Source organism: Lampris incognitus, chromosome 5 (genome assembly GCF_029633865.1).
Source record: "Lampris incognitus isolate fLamInc1 chromosome 5, fLamInc1.hap2, whole genome shotgun sequence".
In the NCBI taxonomy this organism is placed as follows: domain Eukaryota; kingdom Metazoa; phylum Chordata; class Actinopteri; order Lampriformes; family Lampridae; genus Lampris; species Lampris incognitus.
The window spans coordinates 49,398,511-49,412,109 of NC_079215.1; the positions used below are offsets into that span (position 1 = coordinate 49,398,511).

At 47.6% G+C, this 13,599-nt stretch overlaps 1 protein-coding gene across 4 annotated transcripts in view; it reads left to right on the forward strand.

Annotated features, from left to right (window-relative positions):
• The window catches only part of LOC130112475 (nuclear factor 1 X-type-like), a 130,608-nt gene that overhangs the window by 113,883 nt on the left and 3,126 nt on the right, over positions 1–13,599 (forward strand). For 3 of the 4 annotated variants that reach the window (XM_056279829.1, XM_056279833.1, XM_056279830.1), the window contains 2 exons: positions 5,791–5,919; positions 9,978–10,147. In XM_056279829.1, the coding sequence (XP_056135804.1) occupies positions 5,791–5,919; positions 9,978–10,147 (299 nt within the window). Of the gene's footprint in view, positions 1–5,790; positions 5,920–9,977; positions 10,148–11,066; positions 11,215–13,599 lie in introns of all 4 variants that reach the window. The other variant, XM_056279828.1, reaches the window with a different exon arrangement.

A 13,599-nucleotide genomic window follows, 5' to 3' on the forward strand; every position in this document is an offset into this window, starting at 1 on the left:
GAGGCCAGGGCGACACCTTGAACATGTTCCTCAAACCATTCCCCAGCAGTGTGTGCAGTGTGGCAGGGTGCATTATCCTGCTGAAAGAGGCCACTGCCATCAGGCAATACCATTGCCATGAAGGGGTGTACTTGGTCTGCAATAATGTTTAGGGAGGTGGCACGTGTCAAACTGACATCCACATGAATGGCCAGACCCAGGGTTTCCAGCAGAATATTGCCCAGAGCATCAAACTCCCTCCACTGGTGTTTCGTCTTCCCATAGCGCATCCTGGTGCCATCACTTCCTCAGGTAAACGGTGCACACATACACGGCCATCCACATCATCTAAAAGAAAATGGGACTCATCAGACCAGGTGACCTTCTTCCACTGCTCCAAGGTCCAGTTCCGACGCTCATGTGTCCATTGTAGGCGCTTTCGGAGGTGGGCGGGGGTCATCATGGGCACACTGACTGGTATGCGGCTACGCAGCCCCATAAGTAATGCACTTACTGTGTGTTGTGACACATTCCTCCCGTAACCATCATTAAAATGTTCTGTAACTTATGCCACAGTAGACCTTCTGTAGGTTTGGACCAGACAGGATAGCCTTTGTTGCCTTTGCGCATCAATGAGCCTTGGGCGTCCAACACCCTGTTGCCATTTTTTGGCTTATCCAGTTTGTCCCTCCTCGGACCACTGTCGGCAGGTACTTACCACTGACTGGGAGCATCCCACAAGCCTTGCCCTTTCAGAGATGCTCTGACCCAGTCGTCTGACCATAAAAATTCAGCCCCTGTCAAAGTTGCTCAGGTCTTAACTCCTTCCCATTTCTCCTGCATCCAACACTTTGACTACGACAACTGATTGTTCACGTACCATCTAATCTACCCAGACATTGTCATGTGCCCTTTTTTGGAGATGATCGTTATTCGGTTCACCTGTGAGTGGTCATAATGTTTTGGCTCATCAGTGTGTGTGTGTGTGTGTGTGTGTGTGTGCATATATATATATATATATATATATAGACACACACCTCTATATGCCCACACACATGTATGTATATCTCACATACCCTCATACAATCACTAATGCATACTTACACAAACAATAATTCACACAAAACATACAAACACAAGTGCGCGCGCACACACACACACACACACACACACACACATGCTTATCGTGGCTCCCCGCCCCTGCAGGTGTTCAGGTGCTTCCCTTGCCTCCATCCCCCTCTTCGCTCCATCCTTCCCCCCGGCCTCAAATCTCTCATTAAGATGCTTAACGTCTGCGGATCAGAGGTGTAAAACCTTCGCTCTCACTCCCTAGCTGCGCCACCATCCCACACTCCCCTCTGTCTAATTGAAAACGTGTACAGCAGGAGGGGCTGTGGGAAGGAGGGGAAAAAGAAATGCGTGAAGGGGGAAGGAGGAGAGGAATAGGACGACTGAGTGAGAACAGCAGGTATTGAGAGGATGGGAAAAGGAGAGGTGAGAGAAAGGGAGGAGAAAAGAAAAAGCGATAAGAATTCAGCTGACGCTAAACGAGGCGGTTGTCGGAAGGTGGGCGGGGGGGGGGGGGCGCTAGGGGTTGTATCTGGGTGAAAATTGAGAAGCCAAAGACTGAGGCACTGTAGTTGGGTTTTTGCCCTGGCCTACTCCCACTCCCACCCCAGTCTGTGCTCTCCTGCTCCCGCTCCACTTAGCCGTAAATGTAATTAAGAGGCTGCTCATCAAAACCACGGAAAAGCCTGCTGCACGCCTTAGCGCATAGCACACTGGAGCCTAGTCTCCACTCTTCTACCTCTCTCTCGCTCTCTCCCTCTCTGTGCTCTTTGCCTCTCTCCCTCTTTCAAAAGCACATGGCGCACAGTTCTGTACACCTCCTAATGAGTTTGGCAAATAGAGGTGTAAAATAGCATGCAAATCTGGACCCTCTACCCAATCAAATTACAAAAACCAAGCGAAAAATGTCTAGTCCCAAAGCTTTTGTAATTATCGGCTGATTGGGCTTTCATTGAATTGATTTTTTAATGCTGGCTAGCACAATTTTACACTCAGGGGGAGAGAGCAAAGGGCTTAAGACAGAAAGGAGAGAGGGAGAGAGAGAGAGAGAGAGCATAGAACAAGAGACTCAGGTTGGGAGAGGGCTAAGGACGAGCATAGGATGTGTGCTTTTGGTGCAGCATGTGTCCGTCTCGCCAAAGAATCCCACCTGCCACAGGCAAAGCTCATCTGGGAATTCCCATCCAGGTGGGGGGTACGTAAACAAGCTAGCACACACAAACACACACAACCACACAAATGAACTGCATAACAGCAAACACACAATCGTGCGCACACACATATTCTAGACAAGAGACGCTCACAAACACACGTGTGCCCACACACAGGTGCACCTCACCGTCTGTCCATGCCACCATTAGCCAAACCCTCTGACTCCCACCGCAGCTAATTGAACACACACATGTGGGAACACACACACACACACACATACACACACACACATACACAGATGTATGTAGATGCATTCATAGACCAAAAGAAAAAAAATCACACACAAACAAACATACAAATAAACATACAATACATTCAAACACGGTATCACACACACTGTGCACACAAACACAGAGTGCGGTCCCAGATGGTGTTGTAGCGTGTATGTAGCCTTGGGATCCGCGGGGCTGCTGGAGACATCTGCTCCACAGAGGCTAGAGAGAGCGTTGGGGGAGGTTAGTGGAGACAAACGGAGCAGCCATGATATCATATTAGTTCCAAATGATTGTGAAATGCTGGAGACACCGGAGACTTGTTGTGGAGGCCCTGCTTGCTTGGTGCTCTGAGTCAACGCTGTAAGCGCGTTGTGGGATCGCTGGACTTATGTGGGTGAAGTCATCGGGGATAAGAGAATTCCCTGACTTCCTGGTACTTGTTTAAGCTGCTATCTCACATCTTTTTCTACAGAGGGTGCTGTGCTTTGTGTGTGTGTGTGTGTGTGTGTGTGTGTGTGTGTGTGTGTGTGTGTGTGTGTGTGTGTGTGTGTGTGTGCGTGCGCGTGCGTGTGCTCGCTTCAGAGGCGCATCTGGTGGCAGGCCTGTTAGTGCAAAGAAACAGAAGGGTCATCATGGGAGCGCTTGATTGGTTGCCAGTGAAACAAGGCTTGCCAAGAGAGGAAACAGTGCAGTTGTGACACAAACACACGCACACACCCAGACAGACATGCATACACATACATACACACATAGACCAGACATTTCATAGGTCTCTGAAGTGCTAAAATAGGGTCTGTTTTTCGCATTGCCTTGGTGATGGTGACACTTAGATGCTTGATCTTCCTTCGCCCAGTTGTCAATCTTCCTCTCGTCTGTCCCGTGTCTGCAGGTTTACGCTCTCATGTTCATACTTAAGCGTTGCTTCACAGCTCCAGAGAGAAATCAGATAAGAGCTGACCCCCCCCCCCCCCAAGGTTTTTTGTCAACAGAGCTCTGGATAACTCAATGCGGCCACTATAATTCCTCCCTGCAATCAGCAAGTCTGCCCTCCATAGCTCTTGTCTACCTCGACGGTGTTGTTCTTTTTTAAAAAGTCTCTCCACACTGCCCCCCCCCCATTTTGCTCCTACCAGTATGACGATGTCATAGCGATCACCGCTAACCATTGGTGTCAAGTGGGATCAGGGTTTTCTTCATGCTTGGAATCTGTCTGACACTACAATACGCCCCCATATTCTCATTCCAGCAAGAAAATAAAAATGTAAAAAAAAAATAATTTATATATATGTATATGTCTGCTAAAGACATAAATGGTTCACACATATTTACTCCCACCTGCTTGAGACTTAACTCTTTCACACAGGGAGGGAAGGTTTTACACGCCCCCACACTCCCATAGACTTTCACACATCTCCAGCTGGAGAAGTGTGGAGGAATCATATTTAATGCCTTGTTTGATGCGGAGGTGCCACAAAAATAGATGGCTGAAAAAAGTAAATAAATTTAAAATTAAAAAAAAAATCAAGTTAGAGTAAGAACAAGCCGAATATTTTCACATCAAACACACTTTCGGATTGGAAGATTAGCAGGAAACTTCATGAATAAGGAAATATGTCAATTGATTGTGTATGTTAAATTTAAGGGTGTGGGAAGATTTTTGTTTTATGATTGTATGTGTGCTTGTGCTTTCAAGTGTACCGACTGACAAGAGTATACGCACGAGTGTGTGTGCTAGCAAGAGATAATAACCATATTTAATGTCTTATGACATCCCAATTTCATACATGTCGTCAGAGCAATGTGTTAAAAAACAAACAAAAACAAAACAAAAAATGCAGGAAAGGCTGTGCTGCATTTTTCACAGGTTCTGCTTTGCTCTCACTCCCTTGCCCCCTCACATATTTCCATGTCTCCCACGTTTTTCTCCTCTCTCTCTCTCTCTCTCTCTCTCTCTCTCTCTCTCTCTCTCTCTCTCTCTCTCTCTCTCTCTCTCTCTCCCTCCGTTCGTCTGCTTGTCTTTCTTATTTAGCAGCTTTCGTGTCCATACTGTACAGTATGTGCTATTTCTGAATGAAGCCGTCTTCTCCTGCAGCCAGCCTGTGGGGCTTTGCCAGCCACAGCCAGGCCACAGCTCGCTGGCTGTACTGTAACTGTATTGTGGCTATGCTCACACACACACACAGAGGAAACCTGGAGCTGGCACCTGAATGAGGAAAAACACAAAGAAAAAAAATCATGACGAGGAGCGAGACATGCACTAGCAAAGTATGCTAGCTGCAAATGTAATTTGGCTCTTTGCTAACATATCATATCATGTTGGCCCTTCCCTCTTAAGCTCTTGAAAAAACTTATTTAGGTTTGTTAAATATGCCCAAATTAAAGTTTGTGTTTGAAGTTGTGAGGCTATCCACATAAGGGTTCGACCGGTTTCGTTGATACATGTGGTTTCCGAGAGAATGTCTATGGAGATGTTCCCCATTTAGGGCACGAGATTGTTCTTCTGTGATTTTAGCTGGTCTGAACCAATCTAGGGCGGCACGGTGGCGCAGTGGTTAGCGCAGTCGCCTCACAGCAAGAAGGTCCTGGGATCGAGCCCCGGGGTTGTCCATCCTTGGGGGTCATCCCAGGACGTCCTCTGTGTGGAGTTGGCATGTTCTCCCCGTGTCTGCATGGGTTTCCTCCGGGTGCTCCGATTTCCTCCCACAGTCTAAAGACATGTAGGTCAGGTGAATCGGCCCTACTAAATTGTCCCTAGGTGTGTGTGTGTGTCAGCCCAGTGATGGACTTGGCGGCCTGTCCAGGGTGTCTCCCTGCCTGCCGCCCAATGACTGCTGGGATAGGCTCCAGCATCCCGCGACCCCTATCGGGATAAGCGGCTTGGATAATGGATGGATGGATGAAGTATGCCCAACCAACATTGTGCAGAAATAGCAGAGAGGAGCAAAAACCTAAACTAAAGTGTCCGAAATCTGTTTTCTCTTTCGTCAAGCAGATTATCAACATCTTTTTCCCCGCATGCTTTCTGATAGTTTCTTCCCTCATCTCCTCCGATTGGCTAATTAGGAGTCCCCTGTTGAAAACTAGTAAATGGCCAATAGCAAAAAGGACCAGTGCGCAGCCCATCAAGAAATAAACCTTTAAATCATATCAGAGAAAGGATGATTTTTCAAATTCCCCATGAAAAAAACAACTTTATCTTCAAAGTGTAGCCAATTAGATAAAGACTTGTTCATTAAATCCACCTCTCTCTTCTCCCCCCCCTCTCCCCTCGTTTTTTTTGTTGACCCCATTTTTTATTTTTATTTTTTTTCGCCAGGACTGTCCTCGCCTGGTTCTCTTAAGAAGCCGGGGAAGTTTGATTTCAACGCCCTGTCTTCCCAGACGAGGTCCCCCCGCATGGCGTTCACACACCACCCGCTGCCCGTGCTGGCAGGAGTGAGACCAGGTGAGAGCCCTGCTGCAGACCCAACATCCCTGATCCCCCTTATCCAATCTGAGAACGAGAGAGAAGGAAAGGGAGTTTCAGACTTCGTTCAGAACTGCCTTGTGTCAACCCCCAAACTCCCAAGGAAGCAAATCACTGAAATTAAATGATCTTTTCCTTAAATGTCAAAATCTTATAAAAAATGCAAAACAAAATAAACTTGCCTTAAGTGATTTCATATTCAATTCATCGCTTTACAGTTGTAACCAATGAGAGGCCTCCTAGTTGACTTTCTGAGTTTTGAGCTACGTCGTTTTACATCTTCCATCATGGCTTGGCATATTTTTTTTCACCCACTTTCAAACTTTCTCTGTTAATTCTTGTGTGACCATCATCATTGTGTCTATGTCATCATTGCATGGCACTATTGTCGCATCTGTGCGTGTGAATGATGTACCTAACCTCTTGCTGCTTCTTGCTTAATCACTAAATTGAACAAGATGAGTGATGGTATCTTTAGTGTTTGATTTTTGTAGCATCAAAGTTTGATCGTGGCATTTAGACAGACTCTCCTACAGCTGTTTCCTTCCTGTACAACTGAATAGGTAAACTTGAGCTGCCTTGACCGGTGTTACTATGTCACCCCAAGTAAAAGATGTGGCTGTATGGAAGTGACACACTATTTAAAGGCTGTTCCCTTCTTTACAATATAATAACAAAATTCTCATAGGAACGCATCATTACTGTATGAGCATTTGGACAAACAGACTGTTTTTTTTTTAATTTTCCAAACAAAGGAAGATGCTCTTGGGGTTTCAGATAATCTATAAAAATTGGAAAAAACGGGGCGTCCGGGTAGCATAGCGTTCTATTCCGTTGCCTACCAACACGAGGATTGCCGGCTCAAATCCCCGTGTTACCTCCGGCTTGGTCAGGCATCCCTACAGACACATTTGGCTGTGTCTGCGGATGAGAAGTCGGATGTAGGTATTTGTCCTGGTCACTGTACTAGCACCTCCTCTGGTCGGTCGGGGCGCCTGTTCGGGGGGGGGACTGGGGGGAATAGTGTGATCCCCCCACGTGCTACATCCTCCCTGGCGAAACTCCTCACTGTCAGGTGAAAAGAAGCAGTTGATGACTCCACATGTATCGGAGGAGACATGTGGTAGTCTGCAGCCCTCCCCGGATCAGCAGAGGGGGTGGAGCAGTGACCAGGATGGCTCGGAAGAGTGGGGTAATTGGACGGATACGGAGAAAAGGGGGGGGAATCCCCCAAAAAAGGGAGAAAAGATGAATGCATGAGTTGGTACTCACAGGCCACTACTGTGCACAGGCATCGCATGTATTCAATGCAGATGCCTGTATGTGCACAGTGGTTCCTGTATGTATACAGTGGTTCGCCTGCGCTAAATAATTGTTGGAGCCACCAGGATGTTGGTTCTCTATGTCTTCCAAGGTCTTGTCTTAATGAAGAAGAACTCTCTGTCATCCGAAGATCCCGCCGGCCCTGTAGAATAGGAGCATGGTCTTTCCATCTCTAGTCAGATAATTCCCAATGTCTCTTAGATCTCAAGTTTGCCAGCAGTTCCCTGTGGGCAGGTTTCACTTTTCAAAGTTTTTTTTTTCTCGCATCTCTTTTGCACTCTCTCCCGCTCCCTCTCTGTCTTGCTCTCTCTCTCTCTCTCTCTCTCTCTCTCTCTCTCTCTCTCTCTCTCTCTCTCTCTCTCTCTCTCTCTCTCTCTCTCTCTCTCTCTCTCTCTCTCTCTCTCTCTATCCAGTTCTTCTCTTTCTCTGTCTCTATCCAGTTCCACTCTCTTTCTCTCCCTTTCTTTCTCTCTCCCTCTTTCTCTCTCTCCAGTTCCGCGCTCTCTCTCTCTCTCTCTCTCTCTCTCTCTCTCTCTCTCTCTCTCTCTCTCTCTCTCTCTCTCTCTCTCTTCTCTCTAAAGGGATGGCTTGGTCCACAGCCAAGCCAGTCCCTTTATGTAAAGGTCATTTGGACTCAATGCCCTTCGCGAGGAGATGTATTGGATTCATCCTCCCCACAGAGCTGCATACAATGTGTTTAGAAAATATAGACTAAACCGGATCTTGCACCATTAAGCCGTGTTGTTTATCTCTGCATAGCAGTCGTACAGTATATATACCCTCTCGTGAGTTAAAACACCGCACTGAATTTTGAATTGATGTCTAAAAATTTGCTTCTTTACATCTGTGTTTGTGGAGTTGAGGTGTCAAGGATGGGTTCAGGTTTCTTTGTGCACACGTGTGTGTGTGTGTGTGGGGGGGGCAAAGAGGCACTTCCTTAATAGTGGGGTAGCAATGAGACAGTGGTCAGAGTGTGCATGTCTATACACATGTGTGCAAACACACACACACACAGACGATACCTGTATGTGTGTGTGCATGGATGTATGTGTAAACTCATGTTCTTGCGGAGGGCTCCCTGCTAAAATGGCCACCATCCAAATTGAAAGTCCCTCGGTGGCCATGGTTCCGTAAAGGGACCTGAGGGGAGGAAGGGTGGGAGGGAGAAAGGGATGAAAAGATGTCGGGGTGGTAGATAGAAATAGTCAAGTATTTAGCAGCATTGGCTTGCTGTGGATGTGCTGGAGCAGCTTCCGTTGGTTGTTGGGATCGAGTGTGTGTGTCTGTGTTTGAACGAGTGTGTGTGTGTGTGTGTGTTTCAGGTTGTTGGGCCTGGATGGTTTATACCGCCTAGCTGGCGCTAGACTGACCTGGCGAGATGCCCATGTAACTGTCGTCTGATTAAACTAGTCTGGAGAGTTCACCGTCACAACGGCACTCACAAACACACACTTACGTGTACAGATACACACAGAAATGTAGCAACACATACTCACGCACACAGACACACACTCGTACACAAAAAGACATACGGATGAAAATGCAAAGACAGACACAAAAATTCAGAAATACATCTGCAAAGACACACACATACTCATGCACTTGCAGCTTTCTCATATGGAAAGTCACACAAACTTGTACATACGACAAGCAGACCAACACACCGGCAGAGCAACGCAAAAATTCCAGACACTTGCACGCAAAAACCGAACAGACATATGCTTATACACTTAGTACATGTAGCGCACGTGAGAGTTAGTAGGTGATAGATATGATCGCAGATGCTTGTTCACCAAACTCCCCTCACCTAGCAGCTTGTGTGTGTAGTCGTTGTGTGCCAAATCACCGCCAAGGCCGTAGACTCTCAGCAGACAAGACCGAAAGTGGAGGCCAGCGTGTGTGTGTGTGTGTGTGTGTGTGTGTGTGTGTCTGTCTGGCTGGCTGGCTGGCTGGCTGGCTGGCTGACTAATGTCTCTGGGAGGCATTCTGCGGCTGGTAGGGAGCGTGGGGGAGATTCTCTCTCATGCTTCAAACTACCGGGCAGAACCGCACAGCAATGATACGCCGTTGATTGATTACACATCACCGACAAGCAATAAAACAAAAGTGGAAAAACACAGTGCGCATGTGTGTGTGTGTGTGTGTGTCTCTGTCAAGCCCTGGTGGTCTTGGTGTGTGTGTGTCTACGGGAGCAAGTGTGTGTATGGTAGAGAAAACTCCAGAAGGCTGCTGTATGAAATGAAAGAGACCAGATGTTACCTAATAGCCAGGGATAATGCCCGTCATTTGTAAGCAGAAGTAGCTTCAGTCAGTCGACCCCCAGAGAAATTTCACATTGGTTCTCCGCCGGAGGACAAAGACTGCCCCCTCAGCGTCATCGTGGTCTTTCCAGGGGGCGCTGTGTAAGAGGTCAGCCGAGGTGTATGCACGTCTTATGTGATGTCTCACATCTGCATGTTAATGTACCCAGTGATGTATTGTAAATTCCTGTGTTTGTGTAAAGAGTTTGTGGTGATCAACATCTGTGCTCAGCGTCTGCATTAAAATGGAGTCGAATCAGTTGAACCTCGTTGTATTGAAGCCCCCTCTGTCTCTGTGTGTGTGTGTGTGTCTCTCTCTCTGCCCCCCCCCACCCCGCAATCTTTTCTCCTTCACTTCTCCTTTCGCTCTCTCCTCCCCACTCTCGAACCACCGCTCTTACCAACTCATTGTAGGGAGCCCCCGTGCCTCAGCCTCAGCCCTGCACTTCCCCTCCTCCTCCATCATCCAGCAGTCCAGCCCCTACTTCACCCACCCCACCATCCGCTACCACCACCACCAGGACCCGCTCAAGGAGTTTGTGCAGTTCGTCTGCACCGATGGCGGGGGACAGCCCAGTGCGCAGGTGGGTGATGTACAGGGGAGGTCGGCAAACGGAGGGCTCGTCGGAAGATTTTAACGAGCAAATAAAGCAATAACTGTCAAGTAGACAGTATGTGGCAGGTGTTTTCTGTTGTGGTATCTAGTGGGGGAAAAACAGGGAGTGAATGACCGTGAGAGTAATACACATATGTACAAACAGAGGGAATGTGATATCAGTTCATAGCTCTGTTGCTGGATTTATACCATAGCGTGTAAGATTCACTAGGTCCTATTTTTTAACATGCAATATAATGATATTCCTGAACAAAACAACCACACACGACATACGTCACACTGCAATGTGACGTTTTAGACAGTTTGCACATATAAAAATATAGATCACCAAATGCATACACAGCTGACTGGCTTGGTTTGCAAACATCCCTTTTGTCCTGTTCGGAGGTGTCAGCAGCACATGAACACATTTAGTATTTTTAAGATGGAGGGCACTGCTAGCTCCGCAGGCTTTTGGACCCCTAGAACCTTCCTGAGCAGTCCGAAAGTGTCTGACACGGACATTTGCTTGCGCGCACACACACACATACACACACACACAAATTCTTTGATTTTTTATTTTCAAGATATTCTTTTTTTAGTTCTGTTTTTGCACTATTATTTCTTCCCCAGTGGATGTCTTGACTCCTATTTTTCTTCTGTGTATGAGAATGTCCATCACTCCTTTCTCTGATTTCTATCTGCCCCACTGTAAGACTCTGGCCTTTGGCCAATCTGTTAGCATTTAGAGAGCCCCCTCGTGCTTGTGTGTGTGTGTATACGTGCTTGTGTGTGTATGTGTGCTTGTGTGTGTGCGTGCGTGTGCACGCGCGGCCCCTCATCCCGTGTGCTGTGTATGTGTTAGCGGGGTGTGTTCTGCTCACCCTATCTATGTGGTCCGTCTGCAGCCAAATGGAGGTGGCCAGAGCAAAATGCCAGGCTCCTTCCTGCTGCCCCCACCGCCTCCAGTGGCACGCCCTGTGCCCCTCCCAATGCCCGACTCTAAAACCATCAGCACGCCCACTGACGGTGGACTCAGCTCACCCACGTCTCCGTGTAAGTCACCCCCAAACTCCCAATCCCACTCCACAGACCCTCCCCATTTACCACCCCAACCTCCCCACAGATCAAGGTCAGTCCAAACCTAATTAGGCTGCCGTATGTTAGTTAACTAGTCATTGTAGGCCAAGTTGTTCCCTGCTCCAAGCAAAACCCAACTAAAGCAAAAAGACGATGTAGGTAGCTCTAGCTCGTACAGTAGCAGCCATCACGGAGGTCCTACTTTTCACATGCCTTGGTGTTCGTCTGTTGCTTCATTTTAAAACCGTTCGGCAGAATAAAATAGAGCTGAGGGGACTTGTGCGATGGTTAGCTTTCTATAGTCTGTCCGTTAGCTTTAGTGATCAGATCCTCTGCTCCCAGTAAAGGTTTCTAACGTCTCACCCAAAAAACACTCGGCAGCCCCGGGAACCTGACTCCTATAATCGGGTTGCGTGCTGTTACCATACTGTACCAGCCCTCACTGTAGCGCCCTCCAATTCTGTCCAGGCAGAACGCCACGCCGGTGCCAGACCAGAGATCGCCTTTCAAATCTCTCTCACTCTCTAAAACTCCCCTTCCCCATCCCCACTTTTATACTTTTGCAACCCTTTGACCTCTCTCTCTCTCCCATCCCTTTTTATTCTCCTCTCTCTCTCTCTCTCTCGCTCTCTCTCTGTCTGGTGTTGGGTTTCCTGCTTGCTCCATAGGAGGCACTGTAGAGCCTCTCTCCCCTCTCCCGTTTTTTTTTTTGGATGTGTCGGTAGTTTGAGGGGACCGTGGCAGAGCCGGGGTTTTCTGTACACATCGCCTCTGTAGCCGCCAGCCTTTGATCAGCTCCGCTCTGCATGTCTGTCTGTGACAGCGGCAACGCAATCCTACCCCCACCCCCCTCCCCAACCGCCCCCCCCCATTTCTGTTTTCTATGCCTTCTTCGTTTCCTTATTTGATATACTCTCATATCCTCTTTTTTTTCCTTCTTTTATTTCTTTTCTCTTTTGCGCCTCTCTTTTTCTCTTTAAAGGAACAAAATTAGGGCAGTTGGCGTGGACTCCAAAAAAAAAAAATCATGCCCCACTTTACCCATCCAATCCCCCCGCCACGTTCACACAAACCTCACAACAATTAAAAATTTAGAACAAAAAAAAAAACCCCACAGAAATCACGAATACAACAACAACAACAACAACAACAACAACAACAACCAAATCTCTCCAAACACGAACAATGAAAAACTAATCAAGCCTGTTTAATTAGTGCTAGATGTGGGGGAGCTGGGAGAGGAGTGTCACCAGGGAGCAGGGAGGCGGTGGTTGGATCCCCTCAGGCAGGTGCGGTGCGAGAGTCGGGCCACGGGGAGAGGCACACCGAGAGGGGGCAACGGGATGGAGCAGCGCCTTCTCCTCCTTTTTTTCGTTTTGACTCCCCCCCCCCCTCATCGTCCTTTTGTCCTTCGTCCTTTCAAACTGTCCCCCTCCACCCCGCACCATCTCATCTCTCTTCATTTAACGCCTTTCAGTTATCATTATTTCTATCTTCTCACTCATTTATTCATGTGAGCATCTAGAGAAATGAGCACGACCCTCAGCTTCTCTTTTTTGTTCAGTGTTTTCAGTGTCATCTTTTTTCTTCTTTTCCCATCCTCATTTGTCTGATTTTCAAGATAATGTAATTGCAAACACACACACACACACACACACACACAATACTGTATATTCTCAATCTCACCCTCACGTCGCCCATCCCCTCACCCTCACTCAGACCGGCTCAGCATAGCAATTGCTCTGCTCAGCTGCCATATTGGAGTCCAGTGAGCACAACTGCCCTAAATTTGATCCTGCAGCGTCACGATGCAGGCCTGGCGCTCCCTGCAGTCCTCTACATCTGAATGGAGCATTGATTGCCACTGGTTACTAATATAAATGTTTAGCCTTGGTACTAAGCCTATATGACGAGTCCCCCCCCCCCAATACCCATTGGTCGCCATTGATTTAATCCCCCCCCCCCCCCAAATTCAACGACCGTGCTGTCACGGAGGCTCTGGGGCTGCTGAAGAGTGTCTGGGACTAAGTGCAGAGGATGTTAACCATAACCACGATATACATTCCTTTATGAAGCCATAGTATCATATGGAAACTGGAGGGAAATTAACAGTTATACTGCCCACAGCGTGAACCAGTCACACACAGTGATCAGTTGGACCTGCCTGTCTTTCCCCTCCAGTTCAGTTGAGCGTTTTATGTCATCAGTCTTCGTAAACACATAGCTAGCTATTGGACTGTATACAGATAAGGATGCTGACAGTGCTCCTAGCCCTACTGTGAATGTCACTTTACATATGTGTATTTGTTTGTTTGTTTGTGTGTGTGTGTGTGTGCGGGTGCGTTCATGTACACACTTGTC